The sequence below is a fragment of the Mauremys reevesii genome, linkage group 25, assembly GCF_016161935.1.
Source record: "Mauremys reevesii isolate NIE-2019 linkage group 25, ASM1616193v1, whole genome shotgun sequence".
Lineage (NCBI taxonomy): Eukaryota > Metazoa > Chordata > Testudines > Geoemydidae > Mauremys > Mauremys reevesii.
This window is the reverse complement of record NC_052647.1, coordinates 8522641-8545815: the sequence shown is the minus strand read 5'-3', so window position 1 is coordinate 8545815 and position 23175 is coordinate 8522641. Positions and strand designations below refer to the sequence as shown.

Below are 23175 nucleotides of genomic sequence, written 5' to 3'. Positions count from 1 at the left end.
GGATTGGCCTTATTTGGGAGCCAAAAGGAAGGGCTGAATTTAAAAGGCCCAGAGCTTGGCTGAAGACCCTAGCAAGGGCAAAGAGACTGGCTATTTGTTGGACTCTTTAATACCCTGGAAGGGGATCATTTGGACTTCCTGACTTGGCTGGAGGGCCAAGCCACTGAAGATCAGCCAAGGTCAGTCAGCAGCCTGCAGAGGGCACCAAAAGCAAGAAAAAGGACAGTGGTACCACCTCCCATTGGTCAGAGACGCTCTAGAAGTTAGTGCCCCATTAAAGGGCTAAACCAAAAACAAAAGGGGAGGGTAAAAAGAGGGAAGATATGAACACAGCATAGTATTAAGAGGTTGAGAACACAATTAATCATGGAACCAAAGGACATGAAGGGAAGGAATTCTTGAATTCCCTTTATACCAATGCTAGGAGCCTAGGTAACAAATGCGGGATTGGAATTTCTCATTTATTAGCATAAATTGGATCTAGTTGGTATTACTGAAACCTTGTGGGATGATTCCCATGATTGGAATGTTAAAATCAATGGTTCTAACCTCCTTAGGAAGGATAAAGTGGGCAAAAGCAGAGGGGGGAGTTGCACTCTATGTCAAAAATTCCATTACCTGTTTCCAAGTTACTGATAACTTGAAAGAAAATGATCTTGAATGCTTGAGGATCAATGTCCTAACAGATAAAGCACAAGCTTGGGTAGTAGTTCGTGTCTGCTACAGACCATCAGATAACAGGAGGGAACAGGATGACCGTCTACTCCTGCACCTATCTGTAACGAGTAGGGAAAAACGCTGCGTGATCATGGGGGAATTCAGTTTGAGCGACACATGAGAAGTCTCATGCTTCCCCTGAAGCTGGTGCCGCTGGCCTGCCACCCTCCTGCCCCCTAGCAGCAGTCCCAGGGGCGGTCAAAGCAGCCGCTGCTCAGACGCCCCCAGCAAAGGTGCAGATGGCCCTGGCCCCCCACCCGAGGAGCAGCAGCCCCTAGGGTGCCCCACCCACCACTGCCCCTCCCCTCAAGATTTAGTCAGGGGTATAAGATAAAGAACCAAACTCTGCACTTCTAGACACAAGCAACTCCACTGCCTTCAATGGGAACCGAGTGCCTGCGTCTATCGGCAGAACAGCCCCCTAAAGATGCAAATAGGTGATTTGGGAGCACTTATAGGAGCAGCTATCAGCCCCGGAAGAGATCACAGCCCCATTGTGCTGGGTGCGGCGCTGACACACAATGTGATAGTCCCTGCCCCACAGAGCTCACTGGCTCAATAGACAAGAGAGACACAGGAAGGGTTATTATATCCATTCTAAAGAGAAGAAAACAGAGGCCCAGACAGGTGAAGGAGTCAGTGGCAGAGCTGGAACTGAACCCAGGTGCCAGTGCTGTGCCTTACACATCAGATCATCCTTCCTCTCAGCAGAGACACTCGGAGGCAGAGCCAGGAGCAATGGGATGGAATTAAGAAAAGGACGTTTGAGGATGAACGGCCTCATTTCTGATCTCACTCACACTGATGTCAGTTCAGAGTGACTCCCCTGAAGCCAGTTCAGCCTCTGCATTCACAGCAGTTCACCTGAGATCAGACTCTGGCCCAGTGTCAGGAAGAACAGCCTGGCAATGAGATCTACCAGGCTGGGAATTGCTTCTTCTTGGGGGAAGGGCAGGAGCCACATTTAATGCTAGAGCCCTGAAGGGAACAACTCTGCCCTGGGCCCCAGTATGGGAGGGAAATGGATTAGACGGTCCAGTGCCAGTCAGCTTCTCCACCTCTGCTTTCCATGATCCTGTCCCATAGCTCCACTTGCTGCAATAGCCGCCCAGCATGTAGACCAGTGATACATGGACCTCAGCGGCTCAGGAGCCAAATTAGCCATCACCGTTAAGCAAAAGAGCCACAGTAGGGTGAATTCATTGTTTCATTTACTATAGTACTATTCATATTTAAACATTATGATGGGAAATATTTAGTTTATCTATATCTATTATTCTCACAGCAAATAAGTTAGTAGCTTAGTTCAGGCTGATAACTTAATGGGTTAATAACATAGTGAAACCATCCAGATTGGTTAATAATTTAGGATGGTTAATAATTAAATCACAGTGTTTTAATAGCATGTGCTGCAAATAGCTGCAGGAGAGACATTAAAGAGCCTCCTGCAGCTGAGAATCACTGATTTAGAGAGATGAACGCTCCAGAGCAGTCCCACGTGGGGCAGTCTGTGTGACACCTGACCTCCCCGCTGTGGATGCAGGAACTCAGCTAGCACTGCCGTTCGCAGATCCAGTGCTCAGTCAAAGAGCAGGTGGCATCATTCCACTTCCCGTTGAAGCGGAAGCTGCCACAGTCCTCCCCTTGCTGCCCAACATTGTTGGGTTCTCCAGATGCCCAGAACCTGAGAAGGAAACCGAAGTCACATGGAATTAGAGGTGGGTATGGAAGTTCTAAAAGGGAGGTGGGGAACCAATAACTTTGGATGGAAGGACACTGGTGGATGCCAGCTGCTTCATACAGCTCTAGCTGCTTTTAAATGTCACCATCCAAACAGCAGGGGTTGGCAGGCCAGGTGGTGCAGTCGGTGGGTAAGAGGAAGATGGATGGATGGAAGAAGGCAGAGGATGGGTGGTTGCTCATCACAGCACAGAGGGCAGTCGGTGCACAAAGAGACCGATGCTTGACTGTGCCTGCACTGCAGAAACATGATTTAGATGGCTCTGCTCCTAGAGCAACTCCCACTGGTGGATGCTGTGTATCCCAGCACCCCTGCAAATGCTCCACTTGTTCCTGGCTTACACAGGCTGCCCCTGCTGAAAATCATCTCCCGTCCAATTCCCAGTGTGGCTGTGGGTCTTAGCAACAGAACAGAGTCCATATGCGTACAGTGTCTCTGGATCGAAAACCTCCTCCATGCAGGTGGTGTGAAATGAGCCAGCTCCTAGGACTGATCTGCCTACTCACTCCGTGAGGTGGTGCCTGGAGGTCAGGGCCATGGCAGGTTGGTGCGAGCCACTGAATAGGGGGAAGCTGGCCCAGCCACTGCTCAAGCCAGAGCTATTCTCAGCTTGGAGGACATCAGTTTCCAGTGCATTTTACAGGTGAGGAAACTGAGGCATAGAGCAGGAAGAGATGTGCCTCACAGTCTGCCAGCAGAGAACACTCATGGGGCTGGGACTAGAACCCAGCAGTGCTGCCTCCTTGTCCATGGCCCTGTCCCCTGGGCCATGTTGCTGTTCTCCCCAGCACGTTTCCTTAGCTGGACACTCACAATGTCCCATGGTAAAGCAGCCTTTTGCTCCCCAGGAACATCCCAGGTTCTGTCCTGCTCTGTGATGACCCTGGATGACATCATCATGGAGGCAGTAGTAGACTCATAACCTTCTTTACCGGGTTTAGCTACTAAAGAGGACCAGAGACCCCTCTAGTATCAATTGCATTGGTATTAATGCTCCGTCTGGCTCTTTAAAGGGACAGGAGATAAAGCAGAAACAGCTGATTGTAAGGGACAGATCTCTCTCAAAAGAGGCTGAACAAAGAGGGACTTGCCTGACAGACAGGGGGCTGCCGTCCACCCAGCGCCACTCCCCTTCCTCTGCTGAGTCGCTGAGGCCCAGCCAGTACACGTCAGGCTCCATGATTTGGTTTGACAAAAACCTCTATGTGGGAAAATAGGTGAAGAAGACAATCATGATCCCAAGCAGAAGGTGAGGGAGCTTCAGGGGGACTGTGTTTGTGGCCAGCAGAGTCTGTGGCTGTAGATTCTCATCCCTTCCCCACTTTTTCCAACCTTTTACATTAGGGCTGCCACCCTACATTTCCCATGATGCACCAGGCACTCCCATGATGCATCGCTTCCTCTCTTCAAGAGGAGTGACCGTTGTGCATCATGGGAGATGTAGACTGACTGGGTTGCCCGACCTCTAAAGAATGGGGGCCTGAAGCATGCAAACTACAGCTCCCATGAGGCTTTACAGCAGCATTTCCAAATAGAAATGTTTCAGATTTCAGTTGAAAATTTGCAGTATATAATTTTTAGCCCAAATAAATGAAATTTTCCACAGAAAAAAAAGCTCATTTTCTGACCAGCTGTACTTCAAATGCCTCATCTCTGCCATTTGCCCTACAAATCTCCCCTTCAGAATGGGAGATGAACACTGTTTGGGGCCGGGACTGTCTTTTTGTGATGATGTGCACATCACCTAGATAAAACAGGGCTCTGATTAGTTCTTCTACGTGCTCTCACAATACCGATAAGTGACAGTAATAAGGCTGAATATTACCCGGCTGTTCCCTGAGGACTGGACATAATTTTCTAGCCTCCTACAGCTGCTGAAGGCCGGCTTTTGGGGCTTGTCAATCCCATGGCCATAGGTCTCCGTGAAGAGGGACCAAGGAACCATCTTGTAGTCTCTGTTGAGTCCCATTCTGCAACCTTGTTACTGGGGGTGCCTTAAATCCCGGCCCAAGGACGGGATAGCAAAATACACATGCTATGGTCTGTACTACTCATGAGTCAGATTTTGGTTCTGGTGACTCCAGATTCACACCAGTACCTTGCCCACCTCTGCACTACATGGGCATCCTCCCAGCACCCACTAGTCTCCTAAAGTTCTTTTCCCAGCAGGCACCGGGCTCAATTTAAAACTTAAGGTGGATTCTCCATCAGGGCAGGATTCCTTCTGCAAAGTCCTGATGAGGAATCTGGAGTGGGGTCTTCCCTAAGATATCAAAAAGCCTTCCCTAGTGTAGTAGTGAGCTGCTCTGAAAAGCATTGTACCTCTGGGTCAGCAGCTGAATTCCTGCCCAGGTCGGTAGCAATCAAATAGTATTTTTAGGTCCCTATGGGACTCTATGATTTGTATTCACAGGAGATTACAACATACCCCCCATACATGAATTTTGATTCATACAGAATCATCCACATCCGACATGGAGATTTCTTCTCACAAAGCTAACTCAACAATTTTCAAATGACACTAGGTTCCCTCAATTCTTCTTGAACACAAAGCTACATCCAAAGATATTGCTAAATTCCTGGAAAACTTGGGCTAGACTGTGATCTCAATTATGCTGGGGTAAATCTAGAGTAACTCCAGATTCACCCTGGTGTAGCAGAACAGAACTGGCCCCTTGTGCTTATTTCCTTCCATTCTGCATGTTCCACAATAGGAATCTGAATGGATGGCTTACCTGTTCCTGTTTGGTGTTAACGATAACCAGGTCAGAGCCTTCATTGGTACAGAACTGCTTAGCATCCGACCAGGACTTAGTTGATGTTGAAAAGAAGTAGCATTTTTTCTCAAAATGCTGCCAGCCAGGTGGACATTTTGTGCAGATGACTTCTGTGAGAAGTAAAATTATGGGACAAGCCTGCATCAGAGAGTCAAAATGCAGTCTAAATGAAGTGTAAAAACTTAGCTGTGTCCCCATACTTCTTATTTACTTCTGACATTCTCACTGGCTTCAAATAAATAATTTGCACTGAATTTGTGTATTCTCTGAAATTAGATTCTTTTTTCTTCCACCAGGTGCTCATTCATCCTCTGTGGGGTGGTTTTGTAAGTTATAAGGCATTGTCACCCCTCTGATATGTGGTAGCAGATGGCAGGGCCTGGTTGATCAGTTTCCCATTGAAAATTGAATCACTGAGTGAATATTTTCCTAATATAACTTGTTGATTTCTGCTGGGTGCACTAGTCCTGGAAATAGAGTAACCACACAGCAAATGTGAAAACCTGGGACATGGGGTGAGGGGTTATAGGCACCTATATAAGACAAAGCCCCAAATATCGGGACTGTCAGTATAAAATCAGGACATCTGGTCAATCTACCTGGAAAAGAGGTGCCCATAAACAAAATGCAGGCCAATCTCGGATCTCAGCCCAGACACTGATGCCCAGTTTACTGGCTACAATCTACCCCAAGGACTGACCCTAGTTAGAGAGTGTCAGGAATAGAGCAAACTCCCTTGCTAGTTGCACCAGCTTCCCCCCAAAAATATCACAGCTTGAAACCAACAACACAGTATGGCTTCACAACACAGCATGTCTTCAAAGGCTGAATACTGCTGACATGCTTGGAAAGAGAACTTGCAATCTGATGTACAACAGCACCATCTGGCGGCTTCTGCCATATAGTATTGTATCCATTGCCTGTTAGGCTACATTATGTATTTAGCCAAATTATGAGTCATCTTATGGCTCCCTGAGTCTCTGGCTGGTTCTACACCACCTCTGGTGCCCAAGGTATGGGACTGATGATAGAATCATGGTCAGGCAGGATCGTGGCATGGGAGACATCTGTGCTGGCTCTACAGCCATTGGGGACTCCTAGCTGGGAAGATGTGGTCAGTTTCAGTGCAAGGGGAGCTGCCCAGGCCACAGGCCTATTGGGAACCTGAAAGTTGAATGCCCTGTTCTCTGTTGGCTTTCACTGACTGGGCATTAGTGGTTAATTCTGTCACTGGTTTCAAGCCCTGTCTGGTGCCCCCTTACCTGTGATGTTCCATAACTCGTCCTGCACCCTGCTCAAGACCTCCTGGAGTCTGTCATGGTCCCTTCTCACCTCAGCCAGCTCCTTCGACATACTGTGCGTTAGGTTCCTTATCTCTGTCAGGGCAGGCAGGGGGTAGAAAAATGCCACCGGAATCAACAGGTTGATATTTCTGGGCTGGTTCAGATCTTCCTTTACAGCAGCTGGAAATGTTTCCATCCATCTGCAAACACACTCTCTGTCCCCTTTCACAGCCTTCGACCTAACTATGCTCTGATACCGGAGTCCACCATTGTATTATCTAAGCACCTCTGCTCTCCTGGGCTGATTGATTTTCCTTCAAGCCAACTGTTGGATTCAGTGAGGGAATTTTTATCTCAGTAGGCTCACCAATGATGGAATCATGATCGGGCAGGATTGTGCTGGAGACACAGATGGCAGGAGACATCTGTGCTGGCTCTACAGCCATTGGGGACTCCTAGCTGGGAAGATGTGGTCAGTTTCAGTGCAGGGGGAGCTGCCCAGGCCACAGGCCTATTGGGAACCTGAAAGTTGAATGCCCTGTTCTCTGTTGGCTTTCACTGACTGGGCATTTGTGGTTAATTCTGTCACTGGTTTCAAGCCCTGTCTGGTGTCCCCTTACCTGTGATGTTCCGTAACTCGTCCTGCATCCTGCTCAAGACCTCCTGGAGTCTGTCATGGTCCCTTCTCACCTCAGCCCGCTCCTTCGGCATACTGTGCGTTAGGTTCCTTATCTCTGTCAGGGCAGGCAGGGGGTAGAAAAATGCCACCGGAATCAACAGGTTGATATTTCTGGGCTGGTTCAGACCTTCCTTTACAGCAGCTGGAAATGTGTCCATCCATCTGCAAACACACTCTCTGTCCCCTTTCACAGCCTTCGACCTAACTATGCTCTGATACCGGAGTCCACCATTGTATTATCTAAGTACCTCTGCTCTCCTGGGCTGCAGCTGCGGTATGTACATGGTCCTAGCGGGGGACCCAGAACAGTACTATGTATGCATGAAGTGCCGCCTAATAGAGCTGCTGGAGGAAAAGATCCAGGGTCTAGAGCTGCAGGTAGAAACCCTGGTAGAGCATAGAAGGGGGTTCGAGCAGCTGATGGAGCAATGGCAAGCAGTGGCTGAAGGGGAAAGCCCAGGAGTACAGGGGGAAGCAGGGGCTAAGGCCAGTGAGGGGGGACTGCCAGATGAGGAATATAGGCAGTGGAAGCATGTGATGGTGAGAAGCAGGAAGGGGAAACGGAGAGCCAGTGGGGGAGAAATAGAGCTAAGGAACAGGTTTGAAGGTTTGGAGAATGAGGAAGTGGTACAGCAGGTGGTAGCTGACGGTGGGAGGGCAAGGAAAAAGTGAAGAGCGGCTAGTCCGATAGAAAGAGGGGAGGGGTCGATGGAGGCAGCACCAAGTTTGGGCCCAGGGAGGATGCAGGATGGCTTAAGGGGAACCACAAGGGATGATAGGAATGGAAGGAGCTTGCAACCACAGGGGACGGAGGATAGGTTAGAGGACCGCACTGTCCCCAGGCAAAGGCAGGTCTATCTGATTGGGGATTCCATACTGAGAAGGTTGGACAGGCCTGTGACCAGGGCCGATCCAGAGAACAGAAGGGTGTGCTGTCTACCGGGCGCTAAAATACGGGATGTGGACCTGAGGTTGAAAAGGATCCTAAGAGGAGCAGGTAAGAACCCGTTGATCATCCTTCATGTAGGAACGAATGACATGGCTAGATTCTCGCTAGAGAGGATCAAGGGAGACTATGCCAGGTTGGGTAAGACACTCAAGGAAATTGAGGCTCAGGTGATCTTCAGTGGGATTCTACCTGTCCCTAGGGAAGGGCGCCAAAGGGGTGACAAGATCATGACGATAAATAGTTGGCTGAGAGAGTGGTGTTACAAGGAGGGCTTTGGGATGTATGGGCACTGGGAGGCTTTCGGGGACAGAGAACTGTTCTCACGGGATGGGCTCCACCTAGGTAGGGAAGGAAGTAGAATTCTAGGAGGGAGGCTGGCTCATCTGATTAAAAAAGCTTTAAACTAGACATTGGGGGGAGACGGTTGGGAGAGGTCCAGATACTCTCCACGCCAAATTTATACATTGAGAGTGAGAACAACAGGATAACAACAGATATAGCCAGAGGGGGAGGGTTAGGTATAAGGAAGGGGGGGGGGGATGGATACTAGACCGACAGGTCATACTGGTAGTACTATGTCCCTACCAAGTTGGGTGAAAAGGGTGAGAGGAGCCAAACAGCAAAAATTAGGATGTTTGTTCACCAATGCGAGAAGCTTAGGTAACAAAATGGAGGAACTGGAGCTCCTGGTCCCAAAATTGAAACCGGATATCGTAGGAATAACCGAAACATGGTGGAACGGTAGCCATGACTGGAGTACAGGTATGGAAGGGTATGTGCTGTTTAGGAAAGACCGAAACAAAGGTAAAGGTGGGGGAGTAGCATTGTATGTCAATAATGAGGTGAAATGTAACGAAATAACTAGCAATGCAATGGATAATATGGAGTCTGTTTGGGCAATGGTGACATTGGGGAAGAAAACTACTAGAGCGTCCCCTGGGATAGTGATTGGGGTGTGCTATAGACCGCCGGGATCTAGCCTGGATATGGATAGAGAGCTCTTTAATGTTTTTAAGGAGGTAAATACTAATAGGAACTGTATGATCATGGGAGACTTTAACTTCCTGGATATAGATTGGGAAACAAATGCTAGTAATAATAATAGGGCTCAGCTTTTCCTACACGTGATAGCTGATGAATTCCTTCATCAAGTAGTTGCTGAACCGATGAGGGGGGATGCCATTTTAGATCTGATTTTGGTGAGTAACGAGGACCTTGTTGAGGAAATAGTTGTAGGGGACAACCTCAGCTCGAGTGATCATGATCTAATTCGTTTCAAAATAAATGGAAGGATAAACAAAATTGCATCTGAGACTAAGGTTTACAATTTCAAAAGGGCTAACTTTACTAACATATTTTACTATACATAACTATATATGTTATTTTACTATACATAACTATAGTAAAACTATATATTTTACTATACATACTAACAAGTGGATTGGACTAACATATTTAGGGATCTAAAGGTGGAAGACGCCTGGGGTTACTTCAGGTTGAAGTTGCAGGAGCTGTCAGAGGCCTGTATCCCGAGAAAGGGAAAACAGTTTGTAGGTAGCAGTTTTAGACCGAGCTGGATGAGCAAGCGTCTCAGAGGGGTGATTAAGAAAAAAACAGAAAGCGTACAAGGACTGGAAAATGGGAGGGATCAGCAAAGAAACCTACCTTATTGAGGTCAGAGGGTGTAGGGAAGCAGTGAGAAAGGCAAAGAGCCGGGTGGAGATGGACCTAGCGAAGGGGATTAAAACCAATAGCAAAAGGTTTTTTAGCCATATAAATAGGAAGAAAACCAAGAAGGAAGAAGTGGGACCACTTAAAACTTTAAACGGAGTGGAGATTAGGGATAATCTTGGCATGGCACAATATCTAAACAAATATTTTGCCTCGGTTTTTAATGAGGCTAATGAAGGGCTAAGGAATAGTGGTAGAGGGACTGACGGGAATGAAGATATGGGGGTAGACATTACGGTATCTGAGGTAGAAGCCAAACTTGAACAGCTTAACGGAAGTAAATCAGGGGGCCCGGATAATCTTCATCCTAGAATATTAAGGGAATTGGCGAGTGAAATTGCAAGCCCGTTAGCGATGATTTTTAATAAATCTCTAAACTCGGGGGTTGTACCGTTTGACTGAAGATTAGCTAATATAGTTCCAATATTCAAGAAGGGGAAAAAAAGTGACCTGGGTAACTACAGGCCTGTTAGTTTAACATCTGTAGTATGCAAAGTCATGGAAAAATTTTTAAAGGAGAGAGTGGTTACGGACCTTGAGGCCGATGGCAACTGGGACAAATTACAGCATGGTTTTACAAAAGGTAGATTGTGCCAAACCAACCTGATCTCCTTCTTTGAGAAAGTAACAGATTTTTTAGACAAGGGAAATGCGGTGGATCTAATATATCTTGATTTCCGTAAGGCGTTTGATACGGTACCGCATGAGGAATTACTGGTTAAATTGGAAAAGATGGGGATCGAAATGAAAATCCAGAGGTGGATAAGGAGCTGGTTAAAGGGGAGACTGCAGAGGGTCGTATTGAAGGGTGATCTGTCGGGTTGGAGGGGGGTTACCAGTGGAGTTCCTCAAGGTTCGGTTTTGGGTCCGATTTTATTTAATCTATTTATCGCTGACCTTGGAACCAAAAATAGGAGGGGGCTAATAAAGTTTGCGGATGACACCAAGTTGGGAGGTATTGCCAATTCGGAAAAGGATCAGGATATCCTCCAGGGAGATTTGGATGACCTTGTAAACTGGAGTATTAGTAACAGGATGAAATTCAATAATGAGAAGTGTAAGGTTATGCATTTAGGGATGACTAACAAGAATTTTAGTTATAAGCTGGGGACGCACCAGTTGGAAGTAACGGAGGAGGAGAAGGACCTAGGAGTCCTGGTTGATCGTAGGATGACTATGAGTAGGCAATGTGATGTGGCTGTTAAAAAAGCTAATGCGGTCTTGGGATGCATTAGGCGAGGTATTTCTAGTAGAGATAAGGAGGTGTTAGTCCCGCTATATAAGGCGTTGGTGAGACCTCATTTGGAGTATTGTGTGCAGTTTTGGTCTCCCATGTTTAAGAAGGATGAATTCAAACTGGAACGGGTACAAAGAAGGGCCACTAGAATGATCCGAGGAATGGAAAGCCTGTCGTATGAAAGGAGACTTGAGGAGCTCAGTTTGTTTTCCTTAACCAAAAGAAGGATAAGAGGAGATATGATTGCACTCTTTAAATATATCAGAGGGATAAATACCAGGGAAGGGGAGGAATTATTTCAGCTCAGTGCTAATGTGGACACGAGGACAAATGGATATAAATTGTCAGTCAGGAAATTTAGGCTTGAAATTAGACAAAGGTTTCTAACCATCAGAGGAGTGCAATTCTGGAACAGCCTACCGAGGGAAACAGTGGGGGCGAAGGACCTCCATGACTTTAAGATTAAGCTGGATAAGTTTATGGAGGGGATGGTATGATAGGATAACGGGTTTAGTCAATAGGTCAATAACGTGCCACACTGGTAATTAGTACAAAGGGTCAATGTTGGGATATTGTTAGCCTTTTCCAGAGGGTCTGGCTGGAGAGTCTTGCCCACATGCTCGGGGTTCAGCTGATCACCATATTTGGGGTCGGGAAGGAATTTTCCTCCAGGGTAGATTGGCAGTGGCCCTGGAGGTTTTTCGCCTTCCTCCGAAGCATGGGGCAGGGGTCGCTTGCTGATGGATTATCTGCTACTTGAAGTCTTTAAATCATGATTTGGAGCATTCAACAGCAGAGTCAAGGGAGTGAATTAGTTCAGGAGTGGGTGGATCGGCTTATGTGGCCTGCATCTTGCAGGAGGTCAGACTAGATGATCATAATGGTCCCTTCTGATCTTGAATTCTATGATTCTATGATTGATTTTCCTTCAAGCCAACTGTTGGATTCAGTGAGGGAATTTTTACCTCAGTAGGCTCACAATAAGGTAGCCCACACTCCACTTCTGCATCATGGGCCTCTTCTATGGAAGTCTAAATCCCTAGTCACAGCCCTGACACCAGCATAACTAAAATCAGAACCCGGCTCATGTTTGCACTGGATGGGCCTGATACCACATGGGATGAGCATTGCCAAATTCCTTCTGCAGGCCATGGGAGCCATGAGCTCTCAGCAGCGCTGAGCGAACCAGAGCACCCCACCACCACCACTACCACTCCCACGTATCTACAGGGTACTGAGACCACAATGCAGCAAAGCCCTTGAACACAAAGCCAGCGATTTTCAACCTGTTTTCATTTTCGGACCCCTGAATTTTAGAATGGAGGTGAGGATCCCTTTGAAAATCTTGGGCATAGTCTGCGGACCCCCATGGGTCTATAGACAAAAGGTCGCAAACCACTGCTCTGAGATGCGTTACACCACACAGTAATCACGAGCGTGGAGTTGTTTGCAAGCTGCTATTGTGGGTAACAACTTGGGGACTGAACTGGGGTCCTCCAGGGCTAAACGCAGGAACTACTTCAGCTTCAGATAAAGCTGTCGAACCGTCTCCTAGATCAGCACAGAAGGGGGCCTGTCACACACGCCCACCAGTGGGCTACACATGCATAAGTGCCTTTGCTGGATCAGGGTCTGAGTTCCAAAGTTCTGCTGCAGCATGAACTGGGCTCAGGATAAAACCTGGGGAGGCCCATGGGAGCAGGATGCAGCTGAGCCCAAACTAAAATGGGATTATCCATGTAGGGCTCCTTGCTCCATCATCACACTTCCCCTTTGTCATCCTCCTTCTCTCCTTCCATTTCAGTTTTCCCTTCACAGAGAAAGATCAGACCCAGGAGTCCCTCTACAAGGAAGCAGCAGTGATCAGGCATTGGAAGGAAAAGGATGTTTCTCACCTATGGCGTCCTGGAGATGTGATTGGTCTTTCATGTGATCAGCTTGGATCTCCTCGATCCCCAGCCTAACCCCAGCCAGCTCATTGGACACTGCAAACAACAGAGGGTAGAAAAGAACTGCTGTACATGGGCTCATCGAAGGGAGAGACCCCACCCATGTGCAACCCCCAGGATTTTATTGCATGTCTTGTGACAAGGGAACTGTTTATGCCCAACCTCTTGAGAAACATCAGCAGAACCTACTATTAAGAAGTCGACTGTTAAACACGTTGAATTCTTTGGACATCTTCAACTCTAAAAGGAAAATGAGAGAATGGGAAGTTTCCAATTTAAATAACAACACAGAACCTCATGCTGCCCCACCCACAAGCTCGACCTCTGAGGAGCGCTGGATAAGGACCATTCCTCCAGGAGTGTGTGAAATTTATGGAGCAAGCGCAGTCGTTTGCAAGGATGTAAATGGGTTTCACTTATAGCTATTACTGATTTAAATTACCGTGCTACCTACAAGCCCCACCTAAGATTAGGGACCCTTTGTGCCAGGTGCTGCACAAACCCGAACTGAGATTGGGTACCCTTCGTCTGGCACTGCATAGACACCGAGCGAGAGATGGTTACAATACAAATAGACAAGGAATGATACCCATTTCAAAGATAGTGAAACTGAGGGATGGAGAAATGAAGGTCCATTTGCTGGGTGTTTAGGGACACATTACCACACTCTTCTGGACAGACTGGGGCCTCCCCTGAGCCATATTCCTGCTTCCTTTTTTCAGACGGGCAGGGGAGTGTCCTGGAGAAGACGGGTCTCAGTTCCCACTCACCCAAGCAGTAGTTGTCTTTATGGGGGCCCCAGGCATGTGCCTACTCCTGGTACAGACCAATTCTACTCATGCCTATGGCTTCCCCAGCAGGATAACACTCTCAGCCAATGAGACACTGGTAGAAAAGTGACCTCATCAAAACAAGATTTCATTGGCTAATCCAACAACTTCTAAGAGCTGCTTCCACCTCCCGTGGTTGTCACACACCCCACAATAATTTGGAGCCCTGTCTGAGCTGTGATCAGATCCCCAGCTGAGGTATGTCTGCTCAGCTCCATAGAAATATGGAGATAGAAATATTTCCTTTATCCTCTCACCTAGATAGTCCTGGTGATGTGACAGATTTCTCTTGGCATCTCTTCTTATAGTGTCTCTATCCACCTGGGCTTCGGCAAGACCCTTGGACACTGTAGACATGAGACTTTTGATAGCGGAGCAAAATTTATCAGCAGGGGAAAACCATATCTTTGGAGACATCCATGCTGCTGTAAATGCAGTTTCCTCACAAGTACTACCCAAGACTTCTGATGTCAAGTCCTTCATGCTAGCTGTGATCCTCCGCTACAGGCGCACTGTGCTCAACACAGGGATTCATTATTCTGGACATCAGCTTGGTCCTTGGTACAATGTAGAGCTGTGTTGGGGCTGCTCTATGTTGCACTGAGCTGTCAGTGGCCCCAAGATGTGCCGTGAAGCTGCTACTGCTACACACAGGTGAAGAATGTGGCTGGAAAACTCAAAGGGGCATCGCAAAGCTGAGAGTGGAAAGGCTCAGCCTCCCCAGAGCAATGCAGGGCTTTGAGTGCTGTGCAGAGCAGAAAGCTGCCTGCTGCCACAAGGAGCCTGTCTTGGTTTGTGTGTGGTTAGCTGGTAGCAAAGTTAGAAAGGAAAGGAATGCATTTGTCAGGCCCTAGCTCTCCGTGTGTTAATGTGGAAGAGGCAATTGTGGCAGCGCATTGTGCAATGCCTGGTTGAATTGGTCTCACTTCCGGACATTTCCTCTCTGCTAGCAGGATCCGCAGTCACCACTTTGCACTGGCTCCAGCACACCGTTGAAAAAAGAACATTTTTATATGACTATTTCACAACCTTGAAAATGTCACCAGAAACATGGTCCGATTATTGATTTTGGGTGGGATTTTTCTGAGATTTACAAGCACAGGTTCCATGGAAAGCTAGTGGGAGTTATGCTAAGGACAAATCCCACCCCTTTGAAAATCCGGTCACCTTAGCTCAGAGGTGAGTGAAATTTATGTAGTTCTGGCAACTGCTCCATAATTAACATCACAGCTGAGCCTCCATTCTCAGCCCAATTTTGTGCCCTACTGCTAAAATCCACCAAAACTAGTCAGAGCAGCCTCGCGCTTGGCAGATGAGATCTGAGGCCGAGGTAGAAACGAACAGAAGACTTACATTTCCCAAGGTTCACCACGATGAGAGCGGTGGCCACTGCAATGCAAATCGCCAGCAGGACGTACAGGATCACTTTGGCCTTTCCTTGGGCAAACTTGGAGAGGCAAAGAGCTGTGGGGAGCAACACTGGTTAGATCTCTCAGTGCAGGATCAACCCCTCCTAACACTCCCTTTGGGGAGAAACTCCCGGGACTGAACATGGTTCCCTACAAGAGAAGATGACTGAACAAGGGGAAGGGAGGGATTCACCATAGGGTTAATACCTTGAGGTGGTTCTCAGCCTTCGCTATGTTCCATTTTCCATGTTGGGAATTCCTCTCCCTTTTGGCAGTATGGGAAGGGCAGGGGAGTGTGACGCCCAGATTGAGAAGCTCCTGCCTTCAAGGGAACATGAGAATCCTCTCAGGCTCTAGTGGGAAGATATGGGCAGGCTCACAGGACCAGTTTTGTCCCTGGAATAGCAACACTGAAGACACTGGAGTGACCCAGGGATGAGTTTGCCCCATGATAAGAAAGGAGTTTATGAGGATGATGGGAATATCCAGACTTAACCAAGACACTAATTAGGAGAGAATGAGAAACCCTCCTGAGTGTGGCCACTAGCTAACCTTAAATTAGCAAAGCCAGGAATCGGACATAGGCCTCCTGACTCCCAGGGCAGCTCCTTAATCACAAGCCCACCCTTCCTCAGGCCAGCTCACCTTTACCGCCTCTCCCAGGTACTCTGCTCGCTCCCTGCACCGTCAGTTCCACCTGATCAGAGTTGTCCCATTTGTGGTAGGAGCTGTCCGGGTGCATGGCTGCGGATGTCTACGTTCTGCTTCTTGCCGTTGGTGCAGTTTATATTGATAGGAGCTGTCATCGTGCCTTTCCAAGGGAACGGACGCCTGTGGTCACACTTACCATTCTCAGAATTTCCAGGTCAGGGACCATGGCCCACCCATTTCCTCTCCAGATAAGTGCAGAATCATAGAATCTCTGTGGTTCCAGTTGTTGGTCGTTACCACTTCCTGGCTCTGAGATTGCTCAACTCCCATTGACTTTTATCAGAGCATGTTGAAATCAGCACTTCTCTCCCAGAGGCTGCTCAAGACAATCTGCCGCCCTAGGCAAAACTTGGGTGTACCATCCCCCTCCTCAGAAGCCTAGGGTGGCAGATTTGGCCCCGTCACTACTCTATCATGAAGGAAAGGGCGGCCTTGCCAAATTCCAGTGAGTGGTGTTGTGGTCTTTCATAACTGGGGGGCGGCCAGGCTAAATTTGCCACTGTAGGCAGCTGCCCAGAAGTCTGCCACCATAGTCACCTGCCTACATTGCATGTACCTAGAGCAGCCTCTGCCAGCACCTTACCTGATGGGGTCCTGTACTATTCCTGGACACACTAGACAGGATGGCAGATGGGATTAGCAGAAGGCTTCATGGCCAGAAAAAGGTCAGTTTCTCACCAATAACTGGAGTCACACTCACTTTTCTAACTGGAAGCTTGTGGCACCAGCATCTTGATCCCACAAGGGCAAATGAACTCTTGAAAAACTAAGGGGACATTCTACACCAACCTGGACACTCTCTTGACTTCTCAGGGATTTGGGAACATGTGCCAGCGACTGAGGGGCACTGGAGCTCACTAAACCAGCTGTTTCCCTGCCAGTGGCTCATCCACACTAGCTGGTTAAGAGTTTAGGGGCAATGTTCACTGTCTAAGCACCACTTGTACAGCTGAAAGAAACCAGAGAGTATACAGTGCCAATCTTTAAAAAAGGGAAGAAGTAGATACAAGGGAACTAGAGACCGGTCAGTCTCACCTCAGTCCCTGGAAAAATCATGGAGCAGGTCCTCAAGGAAACCATTTTGAAGCACTTGGAGGAGAGGAAGGTAATCAGGAACCGTCAACATGGATTCACTAAGGGCAAGTCATTCCTGACCAACCTGTTTGCCTTCTTTGATGAGAGAACTGGCTCTGTGGATATGGGGAAAGCAGTGGACGTGATATATCTTGACTTTAGCAAAGCTTTTGAATGGTCTCCCACAGTATTCTTGCCAGCAAGTTCAAAAAGTATGGATTGGATGAATGGACAATAAAGTGGATAGAAAGCTGGCTAGATTGTCGTGCTGAATGGGTATTGATCAACGGCTTAATGTCCAGTTGGCAGCTGGTATCAAGCAGAATACCCCAAGGGTCGATCATGGGGCGGGTTTTGTTCCACATCTTTATTAATTATCTGGATGATGGGATGGATTTCACACTCAGCAACAGGGCTGGCTCTACAGTTTTTGCCGTCCCAAGCAGCGCACCGAATTGCTGCCGTGGACGGCAGGGGCAGTCCCTGTGCCCTTAGGGTGGCAGGCCCGTTTCCGCGGCGGCAATTCGGCAGCAGCTTCTATGTTTAGCTGAAGCCACCGCGGACAGCTAAACATAGAAGCTGCTGCCAAATTGCCGCCACCACGGAAACTTGCCTCCTGCTGCCCTAACGGCACACGGACTGCCCCTGCCATCTGCAGCGGCAATTCAGTGCGCTGCTTGGGGGCAAAACAACAGGGACTGACGCCCCTTATAGATTGCCGCCCCAAGCACCAGCTTGGAATGCTGATGCCTGGAGCCAGCCCTGCTCAGCAAGTTCACAGATGACACTAAGCTGGCGGGAGATGTAGATACACTGGAGGGTAGGGATAGGGTCCAGAGTGACCTAGACAAATTGGAGGATTGGGCCAAAAGAAATCTGATGAGGTTCAACAAGGACAAGTGCACAGTCCTGCACTTAGGATGAAAGAATCCCATGCACTGCTACAGGCTGGGAACCAACTGGCTAAGCAGCAGTTCTGCAGAAAAGGACCTGGGGATTTCAGTGGAAGAGAAGCTGGATATGAGTCAGCAGTGTGCCCTAGTTGACAAAAAGGCCAATGGCATATTGGGCTGTATTAGTAAGAGCATTTCCAGTAGATCGAAAGAAGTGATTATTCCCTTTTATTTGGCACTGGTGAGGCTCCCAAATCACCTATCACCATCTTTAGGGGGCTGTTCTGCCATTACACGCACACACTCAGCTCCCATTGAAGGCAGTGGAGTTGCTTGTGTGTCTCTGAGGGCAGAGTTTGGTTCTTTGTCTTCTATCCCTGACTAAATCTTGGGGTGGGGGGCAGTGGTGGGTGTGGCACCCCAGGGGAAACTGCTCTTTGGGTGTGGGGCATTGTCAGCAGCACTAGCTGCTGGGGGTCTGCTGCGAAGTGGCAGTGCTGGCCGCCCCCAGGACCGCTGCTGGGTGGGGGCAGGCCCAGAGGCACCAACTGTGGGGGGGCCATCCCAGGGGCACTGCTGAGGCCCACCAAGCAGCGGTGGCTCCGGCAGCCCCTAGGACCACTGTTCAGTTGGTTCCAGGGGCCAGCTGCACCCCAGGCTAGCCGCACTGGCCGCTGCTCAGGTGGTCCCCGAGGCCAGCTGCCTGGGGTCACTCAATCAATGGCCAGTTCAGCTGGCCTCAAGGCCACTCTATAAGTGGCTGGTGGAGCTGTCTGCGGGGCCACCCAAATGTTGGCTGGGGGGCCACCCAGCAGCGGCCAGTTTGGCTGTTCCCGGGGCCACCTGAACAGCTGACCCTGGAGCCAGCTGCTTGGACAGCCCTGCGGTCAGCCACACTGGCCACTGCAGAATTCATGGAGGTTGTGGAAAGTCATGGACAGGGAGCCCTATCTATGATGTTTAGAAATGCCAAGGATGTTTTACTAACGGCAGCGTGAGACTTACTGTATGTGTCACTCAAACTGAAGTCCCCCATGATCACACAGCATTTTCCCTGCTCATTACAGATAGGGACATGAGAAGATGGTCATCCTATTCCCTACTGTTATCTGATGATCTGTACAGACACCAACTAATACTCAAGCTTGTGCATATCTATTAGGACATTAATCCACAAGCATTCAAGATCAATGAATCATAGAATAATAGAATATCAGGGTTGGAAGGGACCTCAGGAGGTCATCTAGTCCAACCCCCTGCTCAAAGCAGGACCAATTCCCAACTAAATCATCCCAGCCAGGGCTTTGTCAAGCCTGACCTTAAAAACCTCTAAGGAAGGAGATTCCACCACCTCCCTAGGTAACCCAAACAGTGCTTCACCACCCTCCAAGTGAAAAAGGTTTTCCTAATATCCAACCTAAACCTCTCCCACTACAACTTGAGACAATTGCTCCTTGTTCTGTCATCGGGTACCACTGAGAACAATCTAGATCCATCCTCTTTGGAACCCCCTTTCAGGTAGTTGAAAGCAGCTATCAAATCCCCCCTCATTTTTCTCTTCTACAGACTAAACAATCCCAGTTCCCTCAGCCTCTCCTCATAAGCCATGTGCTCCAGACCCCTAATCATTTTTGTTGCCCTCTGCTGGATTCTTTTCAATTTTTCAACATCCTTCTTTTAGTGTGGGGCCCAAAACTGGACACAGTACTCTAGATGAGGCCTCACCAATGTCAAATAGAGGGGAATGATCATGTCCCTCGATCTGCTGGCAATGCCCCTACTTATACAGCCCAAAATGCTGTTAGCCTTCTTGGCAACAAGGACACATTGTTGACTCATATCCAGCTTCTCGTCCACTGTAACCCCTAGGTCCTTTTCTGCACTTGTCCTTGTTGAACCTCATCAGGTTTCTTTTGGCCCAATCCTCTCATTTGTCTAGGTCCCTCTGTATCCTACCCCTACCCTCCAGGATATCTACCACTCCTCCCAGTTTAGTGTCATCTGCAAACTTGCTGAGAGTGCAGTCCACGCCATCCTCCAGATCATTAATGAAGATATTGAATGAAACCGGCCCCAGGAACAACCTTTGGGGCACTCTGCTTGAAACCGGCTGCCAACTAGACATGGAGCAATTGATCACTACCCATTGAGCCCGACGATCTAGCCAGCTTTCTATCCACCTTATAGTTCATTCATCCAGCCCATACTTCTTTAACTTGCTGGCAAGAATACTGTGGGAGAACATATCAAAAGCTTTGCTAAAGTCAAGGAATAACACATCCACTGCTTTGCCCTCATGCACAGAGCCAGCTATCTCCTCATAGAAGGCTAGGTTAGTCAGGCATGACTTGCCCGTGGTGAATCCATGCTGACTATTCCTGATCACTTTCCTGTCCTCCAAGTACTTCAGAATTGATTCCTTGAGGACCGGCTCCATGATTTTTCCAGGGACTGAGCTGAGGCTGACTGGCCTGTAGTTCCCTGGATCCTCCTTCTTCCCTTTTTTAAAGATGGCACTACATTAACCTTTTTCCAGTCATCCGAGATCTCCCCCGATCGCTATGAGTTTTCAAAGATAATGGCCAATGGCTCTGCAATCACATCCGCCAACTCCTTTAGCACTTTCAGATGCAGCGCATCCGGCCCCATGGACTTGTGCTCGTCCAGTTTTTCTAAATAGTCCTGGACCACTTCTTTCTCCACAGAGGGCTGGTCACCTCCTCCCCATGCTGAGCTGACCTTGTTCGTGAAGACAGAGGCAAAAAAAGCATTGAATACATTAGCTTTTTCCACATCCTCTGTCACTGTTTGATTGTCAAGCTCCTTTGACCAGAGAGGAGCCCCCTTCTGCACACCTCTGGTCTCAGCCTGGAACTGAACTGCGAAGGCTAGGAACTTCATTTATCTGGACCAGCTGGTCCCTGACTGGCTGTTGTTCCCCTTCTAGCACTTGGAGGACCAGGTCTCTGTTCTTTCCAAAATGGCTGATGCAGAGACTCCTATCTAGGCAAGCTTGGAGGACTCACCTTCACTGTTCTTCTCTTCTCAGCCCGCTGTTTCTTGGGGCTGGAGGGCACTGGGTTGCAAGAGGACTACAAGGCCCCCAGCAGGCCAAATATACCCCATCTAAAACCAACTCTAGCCAGCCTCTCCCCAAGGAGAGTGGTCCCCTTTCTACTGAGGTGGAAGCCATTCACACAATACAGCCCTCGCTCCCCACAGAAGGTTGACCATTGTTCTACAAAACCAAAATCCTCCATCACTTACCTAGCCAGCAGTTCATTTCCATAAACTTCTGCATTCTCTCTTCCTTTACTCTTGGAACAAGAAAGGTTTATTTGAAGATGGCTTGGACATTCTTCCTCTTCAGCATGCTTGCAAGTGTCCAGACGTTATCTACTATCTCTGAGATATCCGGCAACGCAGTGACATAAATGCTGATATGAACACTCACGAATGGAAACCAAAGTCTGTCGACTTCCGAAGTGTGTCCAGTTTTAGAGTTATATCTTGTGTCTTGGCTCTGGGAGGGCAGCGCACTGTCCTGTCGTCCTCCTATCCATTGCAGAAGGTTCTTTTGATTCTTTGGAGTATTGAATCTCCATCAATGATCATCTGTCTTCCTTGGACAATTGGAGAACTCTGTGCAACCAAGCTTGATTTACTTACACGTTGAGCCAAGCTATGGACACTACTCATACATTCCTGGAATACCAGACATCACGGCACTTCTGGGAATGGCATGTGTCCACCCCTGCCTGCATGACCCTTCCCCTGCCAGCACACGTTCGTCCGCATGCTGTGTGCAAGGCAGGGGTGAAAGTAGGCCAGTATGGGGCGGTACGGTGTATCGGGAAGAAGCTGGTACTGGACTAGACACAGCTGACATTAAAGCGCTGCTGCGGCAAAGGACCCTCCTTAAAGTGCTGCTTCTTCCCCCCACCCCCGGGGCCGCCGATATGGGGGGAAAAAGTAGCAGCTGTACCGGGGGCAGAATTTTAAAGGGCCCAGGGCTCCCGGCCACCACTGCAACTACTGCAGAAGCAGCCGGAGCCCCAGGCCATTTTAAATCGCCACCGGAGTCCCGAGCAATGCGGGTGAGGAAGCACAAACGTGCTGGCTTTGAGAGGCTGACCCAGCTCTGCCCTTCCGCCTGAGGTCCCGCCCCTTCAGCCCAGCGGGAACCGGGCCCCTGTACCGGTAAGTGTTTAATATTACTTTCACCCCTGGTCCAAGGTCACACTGCATAGGGGATGCCATTTTCGAGAGCGTCCCGCTCCCATGGGCCTGACCTGGGATGTAGCAGGAGTACAAAGTCATACTGGTGGGGCAGAGAAGTGTACTCTCCAAAATGGGGTCTCCCCTCTGATATCAGAAAATCCATGCCCAGTTTTTACCACTTCCAGATGGGAGACAAACCAGCCAAAAAGAGGACCATCTGGTGTGAATCCAGACAAGTGGCCTCACTAGGCCAAACTGCCATGTGGCATTATGCCCCATATTCTTCATTATAATATTATTATATAATTATGGCATAATTATGTATTTTATGTAAGATAGATGATGTAAGATATCATTGAAAAGGTTCAAAGAATCCTGTGGCACCTTATAGACTAACAGAGGTTTTGCAGCATGAGCTTTCGTGCTCATGCTGCAAAACGTCTGTTAGTCTATAAGGTGCCACAGGATTCTTTGCTGCTTTTACAGAACCAGACTAACACGGCTACCTCTCTGATAATTGAAAAGGTTATGATTCAGTGAATATGACTGTCCTATTTCTATGCATCATTTTGGTATATGAAGTTAGGAATATTGTCTATACATCTATTGGAAATTTGTTTACACCTGGAGAATGCCAACTATGGGAAATGCAATCAGTCTTGGTGGCTGGCTTGAAAGGGCCATTAGGAAGAACAAGAGGTCTTAGAAGATGCTAATCTCCCACCGGGGAGCCTTCCTGAGAACCCTACAGCCTCCGAGTCATGGCTGCTGTGGCCTTACAGGGACATGTGACCAAGTCACCTGGTACCAGACTCCATCATAGAATACCAGTGTTTTCCCACTGAAAGGAGTGGGAACTAAAGTTGGAGACAAAGGGTTCCTGCCATATGCAAAAGCAGGCAGGGGAGTGACATCATCAGGGTTCTTCACTGACTCCCCACCCAAAGGAGACTCTTGGAAACACCTGAGAAACA

At 48.4% G+C, this 23175-nt stretch overlaps 2 protein-coding genes across 5 annotated transcripts in view; one reads left to right on the top strand and one right to left on the bottom strand.

Annotated features, from left to right (window-relative positions):
* LOC120391410 overlaps positions 1-23175 on the top strand; it is a 108644-nt gene that overhangs the window by 48090 nt on the left and 37379 nt on the right. The gene's annotated exons all lie outside the window — the stretch shown is intronic.
* LOC120391402 (CD209 antigen-like protein C) lies at positions 1029-16820 on the bottom strand. Of its 4 annotated transcripts, XM_039515058.1 has the most exons (11): positions 16803-16820; positions 15948-16113; positions 15247-15357; positions 14151-14240; positions 13253-13303; positions 13010-13099; positions 7139-7252; positions 6498-6611; positions 5194-5345; positions 3550-3659; positions 1029-2401 (listed from the first exon to the last, which is right to left on the bottom strand). In XM_039515058.1, the coding sequence occupies exons 2-11, from the start codon at positions 16042-16044 to the stop codon at positions 2269-2271; spliced, it is 1062 nt and encodes a 353-aa protein (XP_039370992.1). In that variant the 5' UTR covers positions 16045-16113; positions 16803-16820; the 3' UTR covers positions 1029-2268. The 4 variants fall into 4 exon arrangements, with proteins under 4 accessions (XP_039370992.1, XP_039370990.1, XP_039370993.1 ...); XM_039515056.1 differs by lacking the exon at positions 16803-16820 and having other exon boundaries at positions 15948-16168; XM_039515059.1 differs by lacking the exons at positions 6498-6611; positions 16803-16820 and having other exon boundaries at positions 15948-16168.

Excerpts from the sequence above, each read along its gene's own strand:
- LOC120391402 (XM_039515058.1), bottom strand. The coding sequence starts at position 16,044 with ATGCACCCGGACAGCTCCTACCACAAATGGGACAACTCTGATCAGGTG. Across the intron at positions 6,612-7,138 it reads CGAGTTACGGAACATCACAG|AGATAAGGAACCTAACGCAC; the intron begins GTAAGGGGACAC and ends CTGCCCTGACAG. Across the intron at positions 3,660-5,193 it reads TTAACACCAAACAGGAACAG|AGGTTTTTGTCAAACCAAAT; the intron begins GTAAGCCATCCA and ends TTTCCCACATAG.